The sequence below is a fragment of the Cryptotermes secundus genome, unplaced genomic scaffold (genome assembly GCF_002891405.2).
Source record: "Cryptotermes secundus unplaced genomic scaffold, Csec_1.0 scaffold1963, whole genome shotgun sequence".
Lineage (NCBI taxonomy): Eukaryota > Metazoa > Arthropoda > Insecta > Blattodea > Kalotermitidae > Cryptotermes > Cryptotermes secundus.
This window is the reverse complement of record NW_019737431.1, coordinates 113706-130264: the sequence shown is the minus strand read 5'-3', so window position 1 is coordinate 130264 and position 16559 is coordinate 113706. Positions and strand designations below refer to the sequence as shown.

The 16559-nt window shown below is 39.1% G+C and overlaps 2 protein-coding genes across 7 annotated transcripts in view; both read right to left on the bottom strand.

Moving 5' to 3' along the window:
- Positions 1-1037: 1037 nt before the first annotated feature.
- Positions 1038-16559, bottom strand: part of LOC111870462 (gem-associated protein 2) — a 19096-nt gene continuing 3574 nt past the window's right edge. For 3 of the 6 annotated variants that reach the window (XM_023862777.2, XM_023862774.2, XM_023862776.2), the window contains exons 2-8: positions 10189-10230; positions 9488-9631; positions 7902-7986; positions 7645-7776; positions 4781-4906; positions 1908-2090; positions 1038-1797 (exon numbers count right to left, since the gene is read on the bottom strand). In XM_023862777.2, the coding sequence (XP_023718545.1) occupies positions 1693-1797; positions 1908-2090; positions 4781-4906; positions 7645-7776; positions 7902-7986; positions 9488-9615 (759 nt within the window). In that variant the 5' untranslated portion in view covers positions 9616-9631; positions 10189-10230 and the 3' untranslated portion in view covers positions 1038-1692. Of the gene's footprint in view, positions 1798-1907; positions 2091-4780; positions 4907-7644; positions 7777-7901; positions 7987-9487; positions 9632-10188; positions 10231-11127; positions 11209-16559 lie in introns of those variants that run through there. The other 3 variants (XM_023862775.2, XM_023862778.2, XM_023862779.2) reach the window with 2 other exon arrangements.
- On the bottom strand, positions 11313-13923 carry LOC117282792. Its single transcript, XM_033753857.1, has 2 exons — positions 13839-13923; positions 11313-13625 (listed from the first exon to the last, which is right to left on the bottom strand). The coding sequence occupies exons 1-2, from the start codon at positions 13903-13905 to the stop codon at positions 11881-11883; spliced, it is 1812 nt and encodes a 603-aa protein (XP_033609748.1). The 5' UTR covers positions 13906-13923; the 3' UTR covers positions 11313-11880.

The following is a 16559-nucleotide window of genomic DNA, read 5'->3' as shown; positions in this document are numbered from 1 at the left end:
CAGTACATCAAATTAATTTGAGTTGAGTTTATTAATAAAATTTGCCTCTGAAATCAAGGTTTTTTTACCATCCAGTGGAAACTGTGCATCATATTGTAACGTGTCGGCAAACCAGAGGAGTAACTGCTATGGAAACGCTAAAATAGACCATTACAGAGGAAACAACAATCGCTCCATTGTAGATCTAACAGGAATCTCCACGGTGACGAATACGCGAAGCGTTTCCACAGAGACAATGCGATAACAATGGGTTATTGCGTAGGAAACGCGGAACCGACAATGCAACGTCTCCACCGTTATGACAAAGGGTTCGTTGCCTAACAGCGGGCAAGTTATAAAAGCCCAGCTTCGACGAGAAACAGTCAGTACAGGAACATCCGTCGAAGAAGACAGAGTCTCGGATTAGACAGCCAAGAAGCCAGACGTGATCAAGCCTCCGAAGAAGCGTCTCGGAATAGCATTCGAAGGAGTCAGTCGCGGAACAGCCATCGGAGAAGAAGCTTCGGAATATCCGTCTGGGTCCAGTATCGCTGGAATATTGTAAGCAGTGATTGTGACACTGCAAGTGAAAATGCCTGTAAAGTGTGTGTAAAGTGTGAGCGAACAGAATAAACTCGCTATATCAGACGACGGCGTCAACTTATTTGTAGCGTGACACACCCAAACACGCTACAATATTATTCTTGGCATTCCAACATTCCTGGGACCCTCATGTAAACTGACTCTGCTAGAATGCCTGTATTTTCCAAATTAACCTAACCAATCTCTACTTTTCCTATGAAAATATCTCTTAAATTATAGTGTTCTTTATTGTATTTAATACAGATTTGTTCTCATTTCTGACTTCTGAAGCCATGAATTGCAATTCTTAGGGGTTCCAACATTGTCAAACAGCATATGTGGTTGATAAACACAATCTTCTCACCAACATCCTTTGCTATACAACAGATGATTACTTTTGTAATGCAGTGCAACAAATCATAGATAGCAGGAATGTGTGATGACCATGAGTTACCTGTACTGTATGTGTTGCATACTTTACACTTCATCTGGGTTCCTCTTCTCTGGTACCAAGCAAGAAGAACATAGGTGTCTGGTTGTACGTCAAAGCACATTCTGGTGAAGAGCCCAAACAGGGGTCGCTGGGGGAGCCGGCTGCAATATGTCCTGCATCCTGAATAACCTATATACAGATGAACACTAATCCAACCTGCACATTTTGACCCTGAGAGAGGAACCACAGACCAAACTCAGCATAAAAAATGACACACCAAGAAAGCTTAATGTGAACAACTTCAAGGCAGCTTTAAGGTTGTCACAGCAGTTACTGTTACGAATACAGTCATTTCTTGAGTTCACCCTTTGCTATCCAATGTCAAACAGTACTCAACACTAAGGCCATTATATGCAGGAAGACCGAAGAGGCTGAAGTAAAAATGACAGAAGATAAACACTGAATATGAATAACATTTTATGACATGTTTACAGCACTTAAATGTATCTCTTCATATTTACACAAATATTTCTGACAAAAAGTTAGTATTTGTATTAAAGGTGCTGCTAATTCAATAACAAAAAATTAAAAAATATCTCTATGAACAGAAACACTTTTGCAACCAAAGTAGTCTCATAACTGTGTCAACATTAACATAATTGTGAAGATTCATAAGGATATCAATGGGTGAGATCCTATTATTGTAATAGCACTGTGTCTGCAAGATCCATCTGTCGGAAGTAATTTGCCACCAGGCAGATTATAAGGGTGAGTGGTGCTAAAGATGGATGGTCTACAGATTTCTGTAAAAGAGCAGAAAACATTTGTATTTTTAAAAATATTCTATTTTATATAAAAACGTTTTCATGGAAGTTTAGAATTCATTATGTGATTTCAAATAACTTTTATTTACCAATGACACTCTAAGCCTGGAACACTCTCGTGCTAGTGTACGTAGCAAGCTGCATGTTTCTGGAAGAAGTGGCAGTTCAAGGCAAGCAAGCAGTGAATACAGCCACTGACCTTGCTGTACAGATAAACTTGACTTTTCCTCCAGCCACTCCACATGGTATTCAAGAACTTCATGTACCAATGGCTAGAATGGAGAGGATACTCTGCTTGTAAAAAATAGTCGAACTAGCTGGAGTTAGGAATGCATTAAAGTACACTATTATTATTTTTCCAAAACTATAAACAGTTTGTCATCAGTACACTTGAATTAAAAGTGTTTACCATAACAACTATTTTAACATAATAACTTTTATTTCATGAGGCTAGAGGCTTTAAATGTCAGGCTGGTTACTTGATTTTAACTTGGTTTATACTGGTAATGCTAGCAGTACTGAAGATATGTATATTTATGTTTGGAACTACATAGAATAACTGCTAAAACATTGTAGTAAAGAAATGTTTGAAAGAAAATACATGGCCAGATTTTAGAGTGCTACTTGTCACTATTATAAAAGTCACTGTTCAAAAAATTGTAGATTCCTGAAGTGAAAAAAAAAGATTATGTATCTAAATCCAAATGCATTGCTCTCACACTTCTGGAAAGGTTTTCATAACCATGTTGTGAAGGAAATTTGGTTTACAAGTTCACCTTTGCATGGTAAATATGAAAAATGCAGAAATATACTATGGCAGACTTTACAATTTGAGCACATACATTTGGTTGTTCATTCTTGTCCATGCATATGCAATACCACATGACCAATACTGCAGCAGGATAATTATGGATGTATCAATCTTCAAGGCAGGGCATCTGTCTTAATTGTGAATGGTTGGACTGAGGACGAGGTACACAAGGACTAATTCCTCACCATCTTCAAGAACTAAGTCAGAGATAATGTTTGATCATCTATCTTGCATTTCACATGTGTAACTGTCATTAACTGTGTTGCATTTTGTCTGTTCTTTCCCAAGTATACACTTATATTGTAAGTTAGCAAGTGTTGCTGCACAGTATGTACACCTCCTAGCCAAAAAGTATTTATATTTATTAGAAATGTATTGTTTGAAAATAACAGTAAAATTTAGTACAGGTATTATGAGCTTATGAAAGAGGAATCTAATTTTCCACTCTGTCATAGTTCTTTTCAGTCTTCTCTGGTTGATTCATACTGATTCGATGATTTCATATATAAATCTCAATATTGTGACATGACCAAACACTGCTGTGTGGGAACAGCTCAATAAACAAGTGAGCCATTGCTATGCAACGGCCTGAAACAACAGAAGAACTGCTGATGGTGTTATTTTCTATGGGGCCTGTGCTGAGGCTATACAGTGAGAGCAATTGATGTAACTTGGCCAGTTGCGGTTGGTAGTAGTTGACAGCTTGGGTAACTAGTGAGCTGCCATCATGAGGAGTTGTGAGACAGTCACCAGCTGGTAAGGAAATATGTATGGAAACTGAGGAATCTCCATTGTTGGCAGACACACAAGACTTGAGTGTGTTGCAGTACAGTGATTTAGCGTGTGTATATTACTGAAACTGTTAAAGTTACCTGTAGTTTCAAGTTATAACTTGTCAATAAAACTGATCACCAGTCAAAACCCCTTTTCTTGTCAATAACACATAAAAATAAATGCAGCTTTCAGTCACATTTCATCATGTTACTGTAAAATGGGATACAGAAATGTTTCAAGAATGAACGTGTAATCTTTCACTGTGTCCCTAATATCATGGTCAGCTTATAATATTATTAGCCAAAAAATGTGCATCTCTTGTAGTCATGTCATGAAACTGTGAGCACGTCATTGCTGTCAAGTATCTCTAAGTATCAGCTGTACTGGTAGTATTTATTAATCTCTGCAACTTCATTCAAAAAGGAGAAAGATGGTAATTGGTATAAAATCCTTGTTCACTTGTGCTTCTCTTACCCTAGATCCACAGACATAAAAAAAAATGAATGACACCACCAGAATACCAAGGGTATTGTGGGTTTCAACCAAATTTTATATTGGCTTCCATTTGCATTGCTGCTATTATCTGCTGCAGCTGTGTTTTCATCACAATCACTCTCCAAGCGGACTCCTATTCAGTTTCCTTTTTAGTCCTCCAAATTTCTCCCAGTATGAATATGAGAAATCATTTATTCTACTGACAGTAATACAAGATCCTGCTCTCGTCCACTAGCATGATATTAGGCAGTTAAGTGGTGGTCCACATCATCCGTCTCCATCCAACCCCTAAATAATAATCACATGAGAAAGTTATATTTTTTGGTCACTTTCCGCACTAATGTAATGATACTGGCTGGTAAGTGTGTTGAAATTTATAATAATCATATTCCCCTGTTGATAAGTACACAAGGAAACTTCTATTAATTTTGGTATATCAGATGCCACTATATCAAAGCTGCAAAACCATAAACAAATAAGAACGTTATAGTGACAGAAGAATCAGATGGACGTGAGCGGATCCTTTCATGATGACAATAACACTGCTGGCATAGATGAATATATACCTCATAGTAGAGAACCACAACATAGGGCTATACAGGTACAGTATAGCGAGGAAATCTGTGTCACAGCTGCTAAAAGTTGGATCTAAATAAAGGAGTATTCTAGCGATACAACAACATGAAGCCCAGGTAACAACTGCAGGCTTGCCAATGCACCAATGAAGGTTTAGAGATTCCTTTATTATTACAACAATGAATGAAAATAAGTGTGTATTTAAGTGGCACAACAAATGGTTGAAACATTTAGTTTTCAAATTGTATGCAAGTTGATTGATTCTAATAGTATACGTACATGTATACATGCAGTAAATATGTGTACCTGATTCATTGACAGGAGAATGCTCAACAATGGTGGAACACCGCCATTGGATGCTCCACTTTCTACTGGCTCAGTTTCACTTCCAAAACACAGCAAGTACCAACCTGCTTCATCTTTTCTTGCTGGCTGAAAGACATAGAAGCTGAATTGCCTTCATGTAGGACACAGTACTATGCAATAAGTTAATCACACTCTAATATCATTAGATTGATTAAACTGAGAAGCATGATATGTGAAAATACACAGAAAATAAGTTGTAAAACTCGAGCAAAGAATATACTTTATGCAGAGAGAGGAGGATATTAATATACAATTTAGAAAAACAAGATGTGAAATTAAGGACTACATTCAACTAGTTTAGGATAGAATCCAATGAGAGTCTTTTGTAATCATGGAAATAAACCCCTTGGTTCCATAAAGGCAGGGAATTTCTTGACCAGCTTAGCAACTAACAGATTTCCAAAAGAAATCCTGCACCATGTAGTTAATTAAATTGTAATGTCTGGATGTGTATCTCCTACTACTACAGCACTGGTGGCCAGATTTGAACTTAGCAATAACACGATTTAAGACTGCAACAGGAGGCCTGCTGAAACAGCGCCAAGAAAATTCAAGATAAATTTGGTATTACATTCATACCAGACTGGCCTGAAGTCATGTAACCTGTTCCCCCCAGATAATCTTTATCATTGGCAAAACAGCCCTTTTCAAGCCATAGCCTTCCTTAGATTCTGCCAGATGGCATCTGGTTTTCACTTCTTTGGATTTCACAACTGTTTTTTTTACAGAGCTAGGGTGCCAGCATTGTGCCCAACCCCCAACGTGGAGGACTAGAAAGTTTAAATACCAAGCATTATAGTTGAGCTTTCAAGACTACAATTCATACAATATTGCATTACATAGAATACTTTTATAAGGCATACTCCATAATGCAATGCAGATGGTGTTTTTTTTAAGATAATGAGACTTAACATTTCACTGCATTTTCTCAGCCTGATGAATACAAATTATTCTTCTTCTAAACAACACAAACTGAAAAAATTGTTAATGAAAAGGTCTTAAATATATGGGAAGCAGTATCATAGCCTTGCCAAACAACTTAAAATGGATATTAACAGCCAAACCACACCTCTGATCTTTGTACCGTTTTATTCTCTGAGTCAGAGACAGATCACAACTTCCCACAATCCATTCTTCTTTCAGCCTCACATAAGAACTTGAGAAGTGATATTTCAGGATGTTAATTTAATTAAAAATTTCATGTCCATGGTTTATACTAACCGTCTTACAGTGTATACACTTTTTCACCTTATTCTTCACTTCCACACTACACGTTTCAGCACTAATGTGCCATCCTCAGGTGTCTTTATGCATGTTAAACTATTGTACTGCATGCCATGATGTCTTCATTCTAAAATGACTAAGATCTGTATTCGTCATATATATGTCGATGAATTCTACATAATAAAAATTTTCAGGATTCATCCTACATCGCACTCAAACACGCGAATTATGCCAATTCTCTTTTATGTGAGCATTCTTCCTACATACGAAGGGGGACCCAAAAATAACCGGAAACGACCTGTTGCGCGTGCATGCTTTGTAGTTACGAGTTGTGCTCCTAGGTGGTGTTAGCTGGGGGTCTCCCACGACTGTTAGTGAGCTGGCGTCAGTCTGAGTTAAGTGGTTTGTCTGTGGTGCTCTGTTGTGTGCGTTCCTGTTTCAACCCTTTGGCGATTAGTGAGATGGCCGACCAGAAGGAACAAAGAGTGTGCGTGAAATTTTGCTTTCTGTTAGGAAAAACTGCACTTCACTCTTCAAGTCACGGCAAACATTCACGCGGTTTTCTCTTTGGTCATCTCCGAGAAAGCGAGGAACAAATTTTGCAGACACCCATCTCATGTGCAAACCTTCAGTTAAAATTCGCTGGACCGTGCTCCACGAGATGTTCATTTCCTCAGAAAGTTGGTCAATGGTCTTTCGACGATCTTCATCAATTTCATGCACACTCTTTGTTCCTTCTGGTCGGCCATCTCACTAATCGCCAAAGGGTTGAAACAGGAACGCAAACAACAGAGCACCACAGACAAACCACTTAACTTAGACTGACGCCAGCTCACTAACAGTCGCGGGAGACCCCCAGCTAACACCACCTAGCAGCACAACTCGTAACTACAAAGCATGCGCGCACAACAGGTCGTTTCCGATTATTTTGGGTCCCCCCTCATATATTTGTGTATTTGTACTGCTCGATATCCAGCAGTACAACGCATGCAGTAACAGGAGCAAAACACAACACAGAACACAATACACAAATGTATGTAGGAAGAATGCTCACATAAAAGAGGATTGGCGTAATTCGCGTGTCTGAGTGCGACGTAGGATGAATCCTGAAAATTTGTATTATTTAGAATTCATCGACATATATGCCGAATACAGATCTTAGTCATTTTAGAATGAGGACATCATGGCATGCAGTACAATAGTTTAACGTGCATAAAGACACCTGAGGATGGCACATTAGTGCTGAAACATGTAGTGTGGAAGTGAAGAATAAGGTGAAAAAGTGTATACACTGTAAGACGGTTAGCATAAACCATGGACATGAATCAGTGTAACAGGACGCTAAAATATAACATTAAAAATTTCATATCTAAAATAAGTATTAAATTTAAATAGTCATTCTGATTTAAATAAAATGAGAAGGTCTAAAGTTCTAATTTAGAAAATTTATTTCATAAGAACCATACTGACAATTTTGTGGTATTTATTTATAAAACAGTAATTCTTAGCATTTTAATGAGTCAGTTTATGTGCTGAAACAACGAGGGAAAGAAGTAAAGGCTTTGAATTGTTCAACATACCAATGATATAGATGGCTTGAAGATGCCCATGGACCTGTACTTTGCTAAGTTTTGACGTACCGAAGAAAAATCAGCTACCTGACACTGCTGCCATTCAATGGAAGGAGTAATCAAAGGTGGTTCTTTTATGGACTGAAAATATAAAACCAATGAATGATGCAGGATTTTATTATTTGATATTAAAAATGTCATACAATTAATACAGAAAGAAAACTGCTGCAATTGCAGAAAAGTGGTTCAGCCTGTCATCAACTTACGACATCTATATTCACGGTCTGCTCCTTGAATCGAGACTTATCCACACTTGCAACTAGAACATCTTCACATTTTGAAGCCTCCAAACTGGAAGAGAAGCAATTGAGTTTTTATGTAATAAAACAGTAAATACTAAAACATAACAACAAATGAGAGAACTACAAATTCTTAACAGAATTTATAGAATACAAAAGAAATTTGAAAGAATGTGTTGACAGGACGAGCTCTGATATGATTCCAGGAAAGTTAATAAAATTTTAACCTAAAGGTTTGGGGACATCTAAAACAATAGAATGATTCTGTTTTGTGATATTCATAACAGGATTCAACACGCCTAATAATGAAAAGGGTGATGATGATGACTAAAGAAAATATAATTCACAAGCCTTTTAAGAACCAAGTGACAAATGGTTCCTCTTTAAGGTACACACATTAACATTACAACACACAGCAGGGATGATATCCTCTATACATTAATTTAATAGGAGGTACCACTCTGAATCTCAGTCAGAATTGGATATCCTGACTGGTATATTCTGTGACCCTCCTCAGCTCTTCCAGTGAATGCAAGTTAGTGACAACTGCTTCCTTTCCCATCTCTGGTTCATTCACTATTCATAATACTGTACCTTTCATTTAATGTGAAGACATCTTCTGCCCAAAATGTAATTAATACATATACAAGGTAAAGTACAACAATGTTATGATTTATATGCCAGAACACCTGAAGATACCTTTCTACAGTGACATTATTTATAGGCTGAATGAGAAGATGGATTTTAACTATGTGGAATCACTGCATCATTTTCAGCCTACCCTGATGAGTCAGCAACAATGGTAAGAGAAAACTCATACTCTTAGATATGCATATGTGATTCAGTTTACAGTTCCTTTGTGTAAGTCATCGATACAATTGCACATCGTGTGCTTTTATAAGAATGCTGTGTGATGTGAAATTCCACCAGTAAGTGCAAGAAGAAAACTTCCCACAGTTCAAGTTTGGCATAAAAAGCATCTTGCAAACGAAGAAACAAAAATTGTTGTGTTAATAGACAGAAAGCCCAAATGTTAACATGAAGCACTATCAGAAGCTGAATGAAATTCATTCCCATCTGGAGACAGGTTAGAATACCTCCATTGTAGTCCTGTGTCATAAGTGATGGAAAGGGAATCTGGTGCCTCAGGGCTATAATGGACCACCCTGTCACTGGAGGACATAAGTAATGTATGTCTGTTTTTGAAGTTACTGTATTCTTGCTGGTTCCGGATAATGGACAGGGAATTTACTGTATATGGTGTCACATCTCAGAAGACCATAATCATCGCAGACTGAAGCTGCTTGAGAACAAGCTGCTGAGGATAATATTTGGACCTAGCAGGAGGAAATACTAGAATACACATAAATGTATGTTAACTATATTATTTTCTTAAACAAATATCAATAAATGGAACACAAAGTGAGAACAGTTCTGAGTCATGAACTCAATTCAACAACCTCAATAAACAATAAATAGGTGCTTGGGATGTCAGATCATCTTCACAACTATTCTGTACTGTGTAAAGTACTTCAGTTTTAGTCAATACTTACACCACCCTCTGGATGTATTCTTCCCCAGTAGCGGGTGGAATCATTGGATCAAAATCTTCATTGATTACTCCCACAGCTAGGGCTTTTTCCAGATAATCTGCATTTCCAGACATGATTTTGCCATGCATGTCATGACTACCTAACCTATATAAATTAATGTAAAATAAGAAGGGGCAGTAGAATCAGGACAAATATATAAGAGATGAATACAAAATAATGTGAACACAAATTATCTTCATTTATAATGTGTGGCATCAGCTCTTAATACTAAGCCACACTGAATTTTGGTGGTGGTGGGGGGGGGGTTATTTAATTTTCATCTCAGTTTCAACTTTCAACTTCAAAATGCTGACTGTTCACGTAGTACAAACTGCTAAGAATTTATGAATTATGTGAGAGCATGGAAAAGCTAACACCTCATCATTAGAGGTTTAATATATTCAAGAACCAAATTTTGATGGAGAATTTGTTACAATCATAGGGCCTCAGACTCCATTCTTGTACATTTAATGCACAGTTTACAACTGTACCATAGAAGTTCTCATTATAATACTTCTATCATCATGAACTACAAACACGTCTTATTTATGGTGTATTCTAAATGTGTTTAATGCAAACGATGTGTGTTTATAATGTGGCGATCAGTTCTGATGCACATTAGTTATCAACAGACATCTGTACAACAGCTGTGTTAAACTAACCTGGCATGCGTCTTTCTCAGGCTCCCACGTATGACCTGAACACTAGAAGCAAAAATCAAATTTATATTCCAATTTCAAATCTTTCTGTTTTCTAGAAGGGCACTATGTTTACTGGTATTAGGTTATTTCATAGATTGCCAAATACCATTCAAAATTTTAGAAAAGATAGAATCACTTTCAGAAATAATCTATTTTAATATCTCATGAATAACTCATTTTATACAGTCGATGAATTTTTGGAGCATACAGTAAAACATTAGTGTTTGTTTAGCTTTGTATTGTCTTTCTGCCTTGTTTATTTGTGTTATACTTGTGGCCAGTTTCATGTCCATTGTATTTTGGACTTGTGCAATGTGAAATACATGTATGTATGAACATCCCAGAGACGTGAATATCTCTCAACACATAAACGAACAAAACTTTCTATCGCAGTAATATATGCATACTAAAATTAAGTTAAGCCCCTTACTCACATCTACAATCTTTCCTTAACAACAGGTATATACCCAGATTGACCAAATACGCTGACATTATACCATGCTTTAAAAAAGGTGATACATCTGAAATATCTAATTATAGGCCTATTTCTTTATTGACAGGTTTTTCTAAATTATTTGAAATATTAGTCTTTAATAGACTAAAACAACATTTGACAAACAATAATATTATTGTGGATGGGCAATCTGGATTCAGAAATGGTATATCTACACAAAATGCTATCTTCAAACTAACAGAAGCTATTTGTAAGGCATGGAATAACAAAGAACTAGTGGTAGGTGTATTTTGTGACCTTACAAGGGCTTTTGATTGTGTCAAGCACAACCTACTAATCCAAAAGTTAGAACATTATGGTATTAAAGGATGTATTTTGAAATGGCTGAAATCATATTTACATAATAGGAAACAGAGAACTGTATTACACACTCATGACTCAACCACCTTTCTTTCTAGATGGGTTGTTGTATCCCGAAGTTCCTCGCTGGATGCCCGGCGCTGGCGTATCGTGGATGTTACCGGCGCACAAGTCAGGTCTAGGTCTGGTGCTCCCTAGGCTGGGGCGCGCGTGGAAATCGCTGGGTAGGCGGGTTGACAGAGGAGGATCGTTTGATCCGACAAGAGTGGCGTAATCAGCAAATTGAGTTTATTAACTAATTTCTGTAGATTACACATGTACGCTACACCTGAGGACTGATAGCTAGGGTTCCAGGGAGGGAAGGCTGTCTTGGCTCTACCTAGCCGCTATCTCGGTCAACGACTAGTCTCTCGCTCCGTCTGCATCAGACTGTTTTCATTCTTTGTTTTAATAACACCACCAGTCGTAAGGAATATTTCAGAGCAGAGCTCTGTTAGTTTACTTGCTTATGTCTCGCCTCTTTTTTGTGTGGGCTTCTCTCCCTGGACCCTATTTTGTACGTGCTTTTTAGCAGCCACACAGCTGCCTAAGACGGAGGTCACGTGTCTGACACCCTGGTTATCTCGACTGCCTGCTTGCGTCCTCATGTGTCGCTACCATTTCTGTTACATTTGTATTAAAGTTAAATGCTAATGAAATAACATATTAAGAGTAAATGCTAATGAAATAACATAGCGTATACAACACCTTTACCAAATGAAATAGTTCTTATACAACAATAACGCATATACAACACCTCCCCCGTTAAGTGGAAGGACCATTTACACTTCAATGGGTCCTTAGAAATAGGATTTAGCTAGCCGGGGTCCGAGGGACCTCTGGGTAGGGGTTTCGTCCTGCAAGGATTGGGTAGATCCTTGGAGGGGAATTGTTTCGGGGCTTGCGACCAAGCTCTCATTACTTGTCTTGATGTTTATATTTACAGTGTTCCCCATTCCACCAGATTCTGTTGCTGTAATTGCTTTCATAGCCGCGGTGGTCGTCCTGGGGTTGCCGGCGTGTAACCAGCGGTTCCTTACATACCTATACAGTTTGTAGAGTGCATACAAACCATTAATTGCAAAAATAATATATACCATTACAGAATAGGACATATGGCTGCTGATGTGCTTGTTTTTCCATTCTTGTTCCTGTATTTCCTTTTCTAGGTCGGAAACCTTGAAACTAGCATATTTCAAATCATTTAAGTGGGAAACAATTTGCTTGAACTTCATATCTAAATGTATGCTACTAAGGTTGACCCTCATATTGAGTTCCTCACAACAATCAAATCGGAGGGGGACTTGCGTGAGCAGGTCTCCTCCTTTCACAGATGAATTACTGGCTACAGTAAAACTGGTTTGCAGCAACGCCGAGGTGCTATACCCTTTGCACCCACTATTGATACTTAATTTTCCCACTCCTGTAAGCAACACGTCAGCAGGTTCCTTCCCGTCACATAGCACTGTTACACTGTCTATGGAAGGGGAGAAATATATCAATTCGTTATGCATTAACTGTACCCATACAGTATTAGTTAATTTCGCTATTCTAGTTTCACAACTCCTTGGGATCCTCTCATTTGACTGCAGTAGCCTAATGTAACAAGACTCATGTACATGGCTAGACATTAAAGGATGTTTTTGTTTGCACACATATGAGTTGGAGTCCTTGGTCTTACATTGCCTTAGCTCGTCCTCGCTTAACATTAAGTAATATTGTCTTGCTTGATCAAGGCACAGCATGGATTCAGATGTATCAATGTACAGAAACTTGTTTAATTCTAGAGCTACTGGTATTGGAGTCATTTTGAGTATCTTAAAATTTCCTCTGTTCACCAGTGGTAACTCTACCACGTAACCCAATATACCATCACTCAAATAGACATGTATATCACAAATTTTAAGCAGTAAGTTTATAGAGTCTTTGCTCAAGGGGAAGGGAGCCATAGTTTCCTTAGGAAAAGACGGGAAACTACGTGTTAAGGCATCCATCAGGAGGCTGGGAGGTACCACTTGCAGTTGCAGAATTCCCTTCCTCGCGTTGATAATGCTATCAATCACTACATCGAGGCTTCTTTGTAAAGTATTCAATGCCTCATTCACGCGTGCAATGTGGCTTTCTACCGTAATCTTATCAGCCAAAGCATCAGTAACTCGGGTGGTATTTGAAATCACTGATTCTACATACGCCTTAATTTGGGATAGTCCCCTCTTTACGACATCCTCATTGTACTCCATATCCGAGAGGGTTTCGTTTATGGCCCCTAGAGTGGATTTTACTACAGACAACTGTTGTTTCAACAGGTTCGTCATGCTATCAGAATTTTCTTCAAAGTGTCGTATCTGCTCATTGTAATATTTAGCATCATCATTATCCATAGTTCCGAAAAGAATCTTACTAATTTCACCAACGAAATTAAGTACTCCCCTTCTTATGCGTTTTCCACTGTATTTTGGATCAGTTACCTCTAGCAATAATTTTTCAGTCCCCTTGATCTGTCGAATTTTACGTTCTGCTATGTCATGGAAATAATTACACTCCGTCTGGTTCTTTACCGCGAGTTCGTGGCACAGTCTGCTTATGTGCTTAATATATTGTTCTATTCCTACCGACTGATTGACGGTTTGTTTAAGGTCCACATACACTATGGTCCTCCAGTTCGTGTTGTAGAAGTTTGCCTGGCCTATGTTTTCATAATAGATACCTGGCGATTCCTTGTACTTTTCCAAGGTATATCCTAAGTCGTCGATGTCTGACGCCACGCCCCTTGCTATAACCATCCATACCGTCCACGCTATCAGCGCTATCGTTTGGATTCCCATCTGCAAAAGAAAGTTGGTGCTGCTATTCTTTTGTTGCCACACATGGTATATATGTATATATAGATATAGATATATATATATTTTTAGAACTTTCTTATCTTCCTAGTTCCCTTATCTTCCTAGTAAAACGGCTTCACCCTATTTACATGCACTTTTTGCACTCTCTTTCCCCTCTTAATGGTAACATTGACCTTGTCTATAGCTACAACTTCGTAAGGTCCTATCCACTGGGAGCTTAGTTTTTTCGATCTCCCCCGTCGCACTGTCTCGTCATACAGCAATACTCTGTCTCCTTCTTGGAGTTCTAATCTCTCAGTTTCCTTATCGTAATGTTCCTTGCTTCTGATTTTACTCGACAACAAGTTTTCCTTAGCAGCCTGATGGGCTGTTTGCAGTCTCTTTTTTAACTCTGCTACATAGTCGTCGTAGTTGTACTGGGGACTTGGGCTGTCCGCCAGTGCTGAGGGTAAAGAAGACTTGCGACCGAAAATTAATTCGAAGGGTGTATGACCCGTGGCTGAGTGCTCGGTCGTGTTATAAGTAAACATGGCAAACGGTATCCACTCGTCCCAGTTCGATTGGTCTTCTTTTACATAGTGTCTTAGGTATTCTGCCAATACACGGTGACTCCTCTCGAGTCCGCCGTTCGATTCCGGATGGAATGCGGTCGACTGAATCTTTTTGATCTTAAGCATCTTGCACGTGCTCCTAAACACGTCACTGAGGAAGTTGGCGCCCTGGTCAGTTAACACCGTATTCGGAGTCCCATATTTGAGAACAACCTGCGTCACAAACTCCCTAGCTACCGTCTCCGCGTCCTGGTGGCGCATCGGTGCTGCGATCACGTACTTGCTTAAATCATCCTGAAACGTTAAAATATATCTATTTCCCTTTTCAGTTTCTGGCAGTGGTCCTACTATGTCCAGGCTACACCTGTCGAATGGATTATCCGCCGTAGTCGTTATCTCCATCGGAGCCTTTTTCCTGGGTTTTAGTAACTTGTTCACCTGACAACTTCGGCACTTCTTCACGTAGTCTTCGATTTCTCGTCTCATGTTAGCCCACGCATAACGCTCTTTGATCGCCTTGTAAGTCTTATTCATGCCCCTGTGCCCACCCAGGGGTGCGTCATGGAATTCATACAGAATTTGTTTCTTAGTGTCCTCGTCCAAATCGACCCTCTTGTCATCTTTCATCAAACTACCTATCCGACTGAGTGCGTCCGCGTTCGTGTTCAATGAACCCTTTTTGTAGAGTATCTCGAAATCATACTCCTCTAGTTTAATTCTCCACCGGAGTAACCTTGATCCTGGGTCCTTGACATTCATTACCCAAGTAAGTGGTTTATGGTCGGTTACTATTTTGAATCTGCGACCATACAAATAGGGTCTAAAGTATTTTACCGCCCAGACGATTGCAAGAAGCTCCTTCTCGCTGGTGGTATAATGCGTCTCAGCCTTGTTCAGGCTTCGGCTCGCATAGGCTATCGGCAAATCCTTTCCTATCTCCCCTTGTGATAACACGGCCCCTAGACCATCGTCACTCGCATCCGTGGTGACGATAAATTCTTTCGAAAAATCAGGGTATTGAAGTATGGGCTGGGTGGTTAATTTGGATTTCAACCTGTGGAATGCATGCTCCTGTGCCTCCGTCCACTCAAACTTTGCATCCTTCTTCAATAACCAGTGTAAGGGTGACGCAATTCTACTAAAGTTTTGGATAAACTTCCGATAGTAACCTGCCATTCTAAGAAACGATTTCAATTGCTTCGTGGTGGTGGGGGTTTCAAAATTCTCTAAAGCGCATATCTTGGCGGGGTCCAGTCTCACCCCATTTTCAGTGATTACGTGCCCAAGGTAGCTCACTTCTTTCCTAAAAAATTAAAATTTCTCAGGTTGCAGTTTCAATTTGTATCGCCTCAACCTTTCAAAAATTTCTCTTAATTTCATATCATGCTCTGCTAGTGATCTGGCATACACAACAATGTCGTCCAAAAATGCGAAACATCGCGTTCCAGTTAACCCACTAAGGACGGTATTCATCATCCGCTGGAATGTGGCTGGGGCTGTCTTTAACCCAAAAGGTAACCTCCGATATGCCCAATGGCCATGTTTGGCGCTCAACGCTGTTTTCTTATATCTTTCTCTTCTTACTCGATCTGATGGTACCCCATTACCATGTCCAAACATGAAAAGTATTTACATTGTCCTTACTGATCTAAAATTTCTGTTATGTCCGGCAGCAGGTAGGCATCCCCCACTGTCTTCTCGTTCAACCTTCGAAAGTCCACGACCATTCACCATCGTTTTTCACCATTCGCGCCCCCCTTTTTGGGTACCACAAGTACAGGGCTGTTCCAAGGGGAATCACTTTCTTCTATGATCCCTTCGTGTAGCAACTTCGTGACCTGTCTGTCTACCTCCTCTTTCTGGGTCTCCGGGAGTCTGTAGGGCCTCGTATTTAAAGGTGACGTCCCCGGTACCAAATTTATAGAATGTTTTACTGCATCAGTGCAGCTTAACTGGTCTCCTGGCACATAGAATACATCTTGATATTCTAAACATATCTTGGTGAGAGACTCAAGCTCCTCGGGATTGAGGTGCTCAGTCCTCAGCTGTTCCAAGACATCCTCGTCTCTGCATTTCCCCATTTTT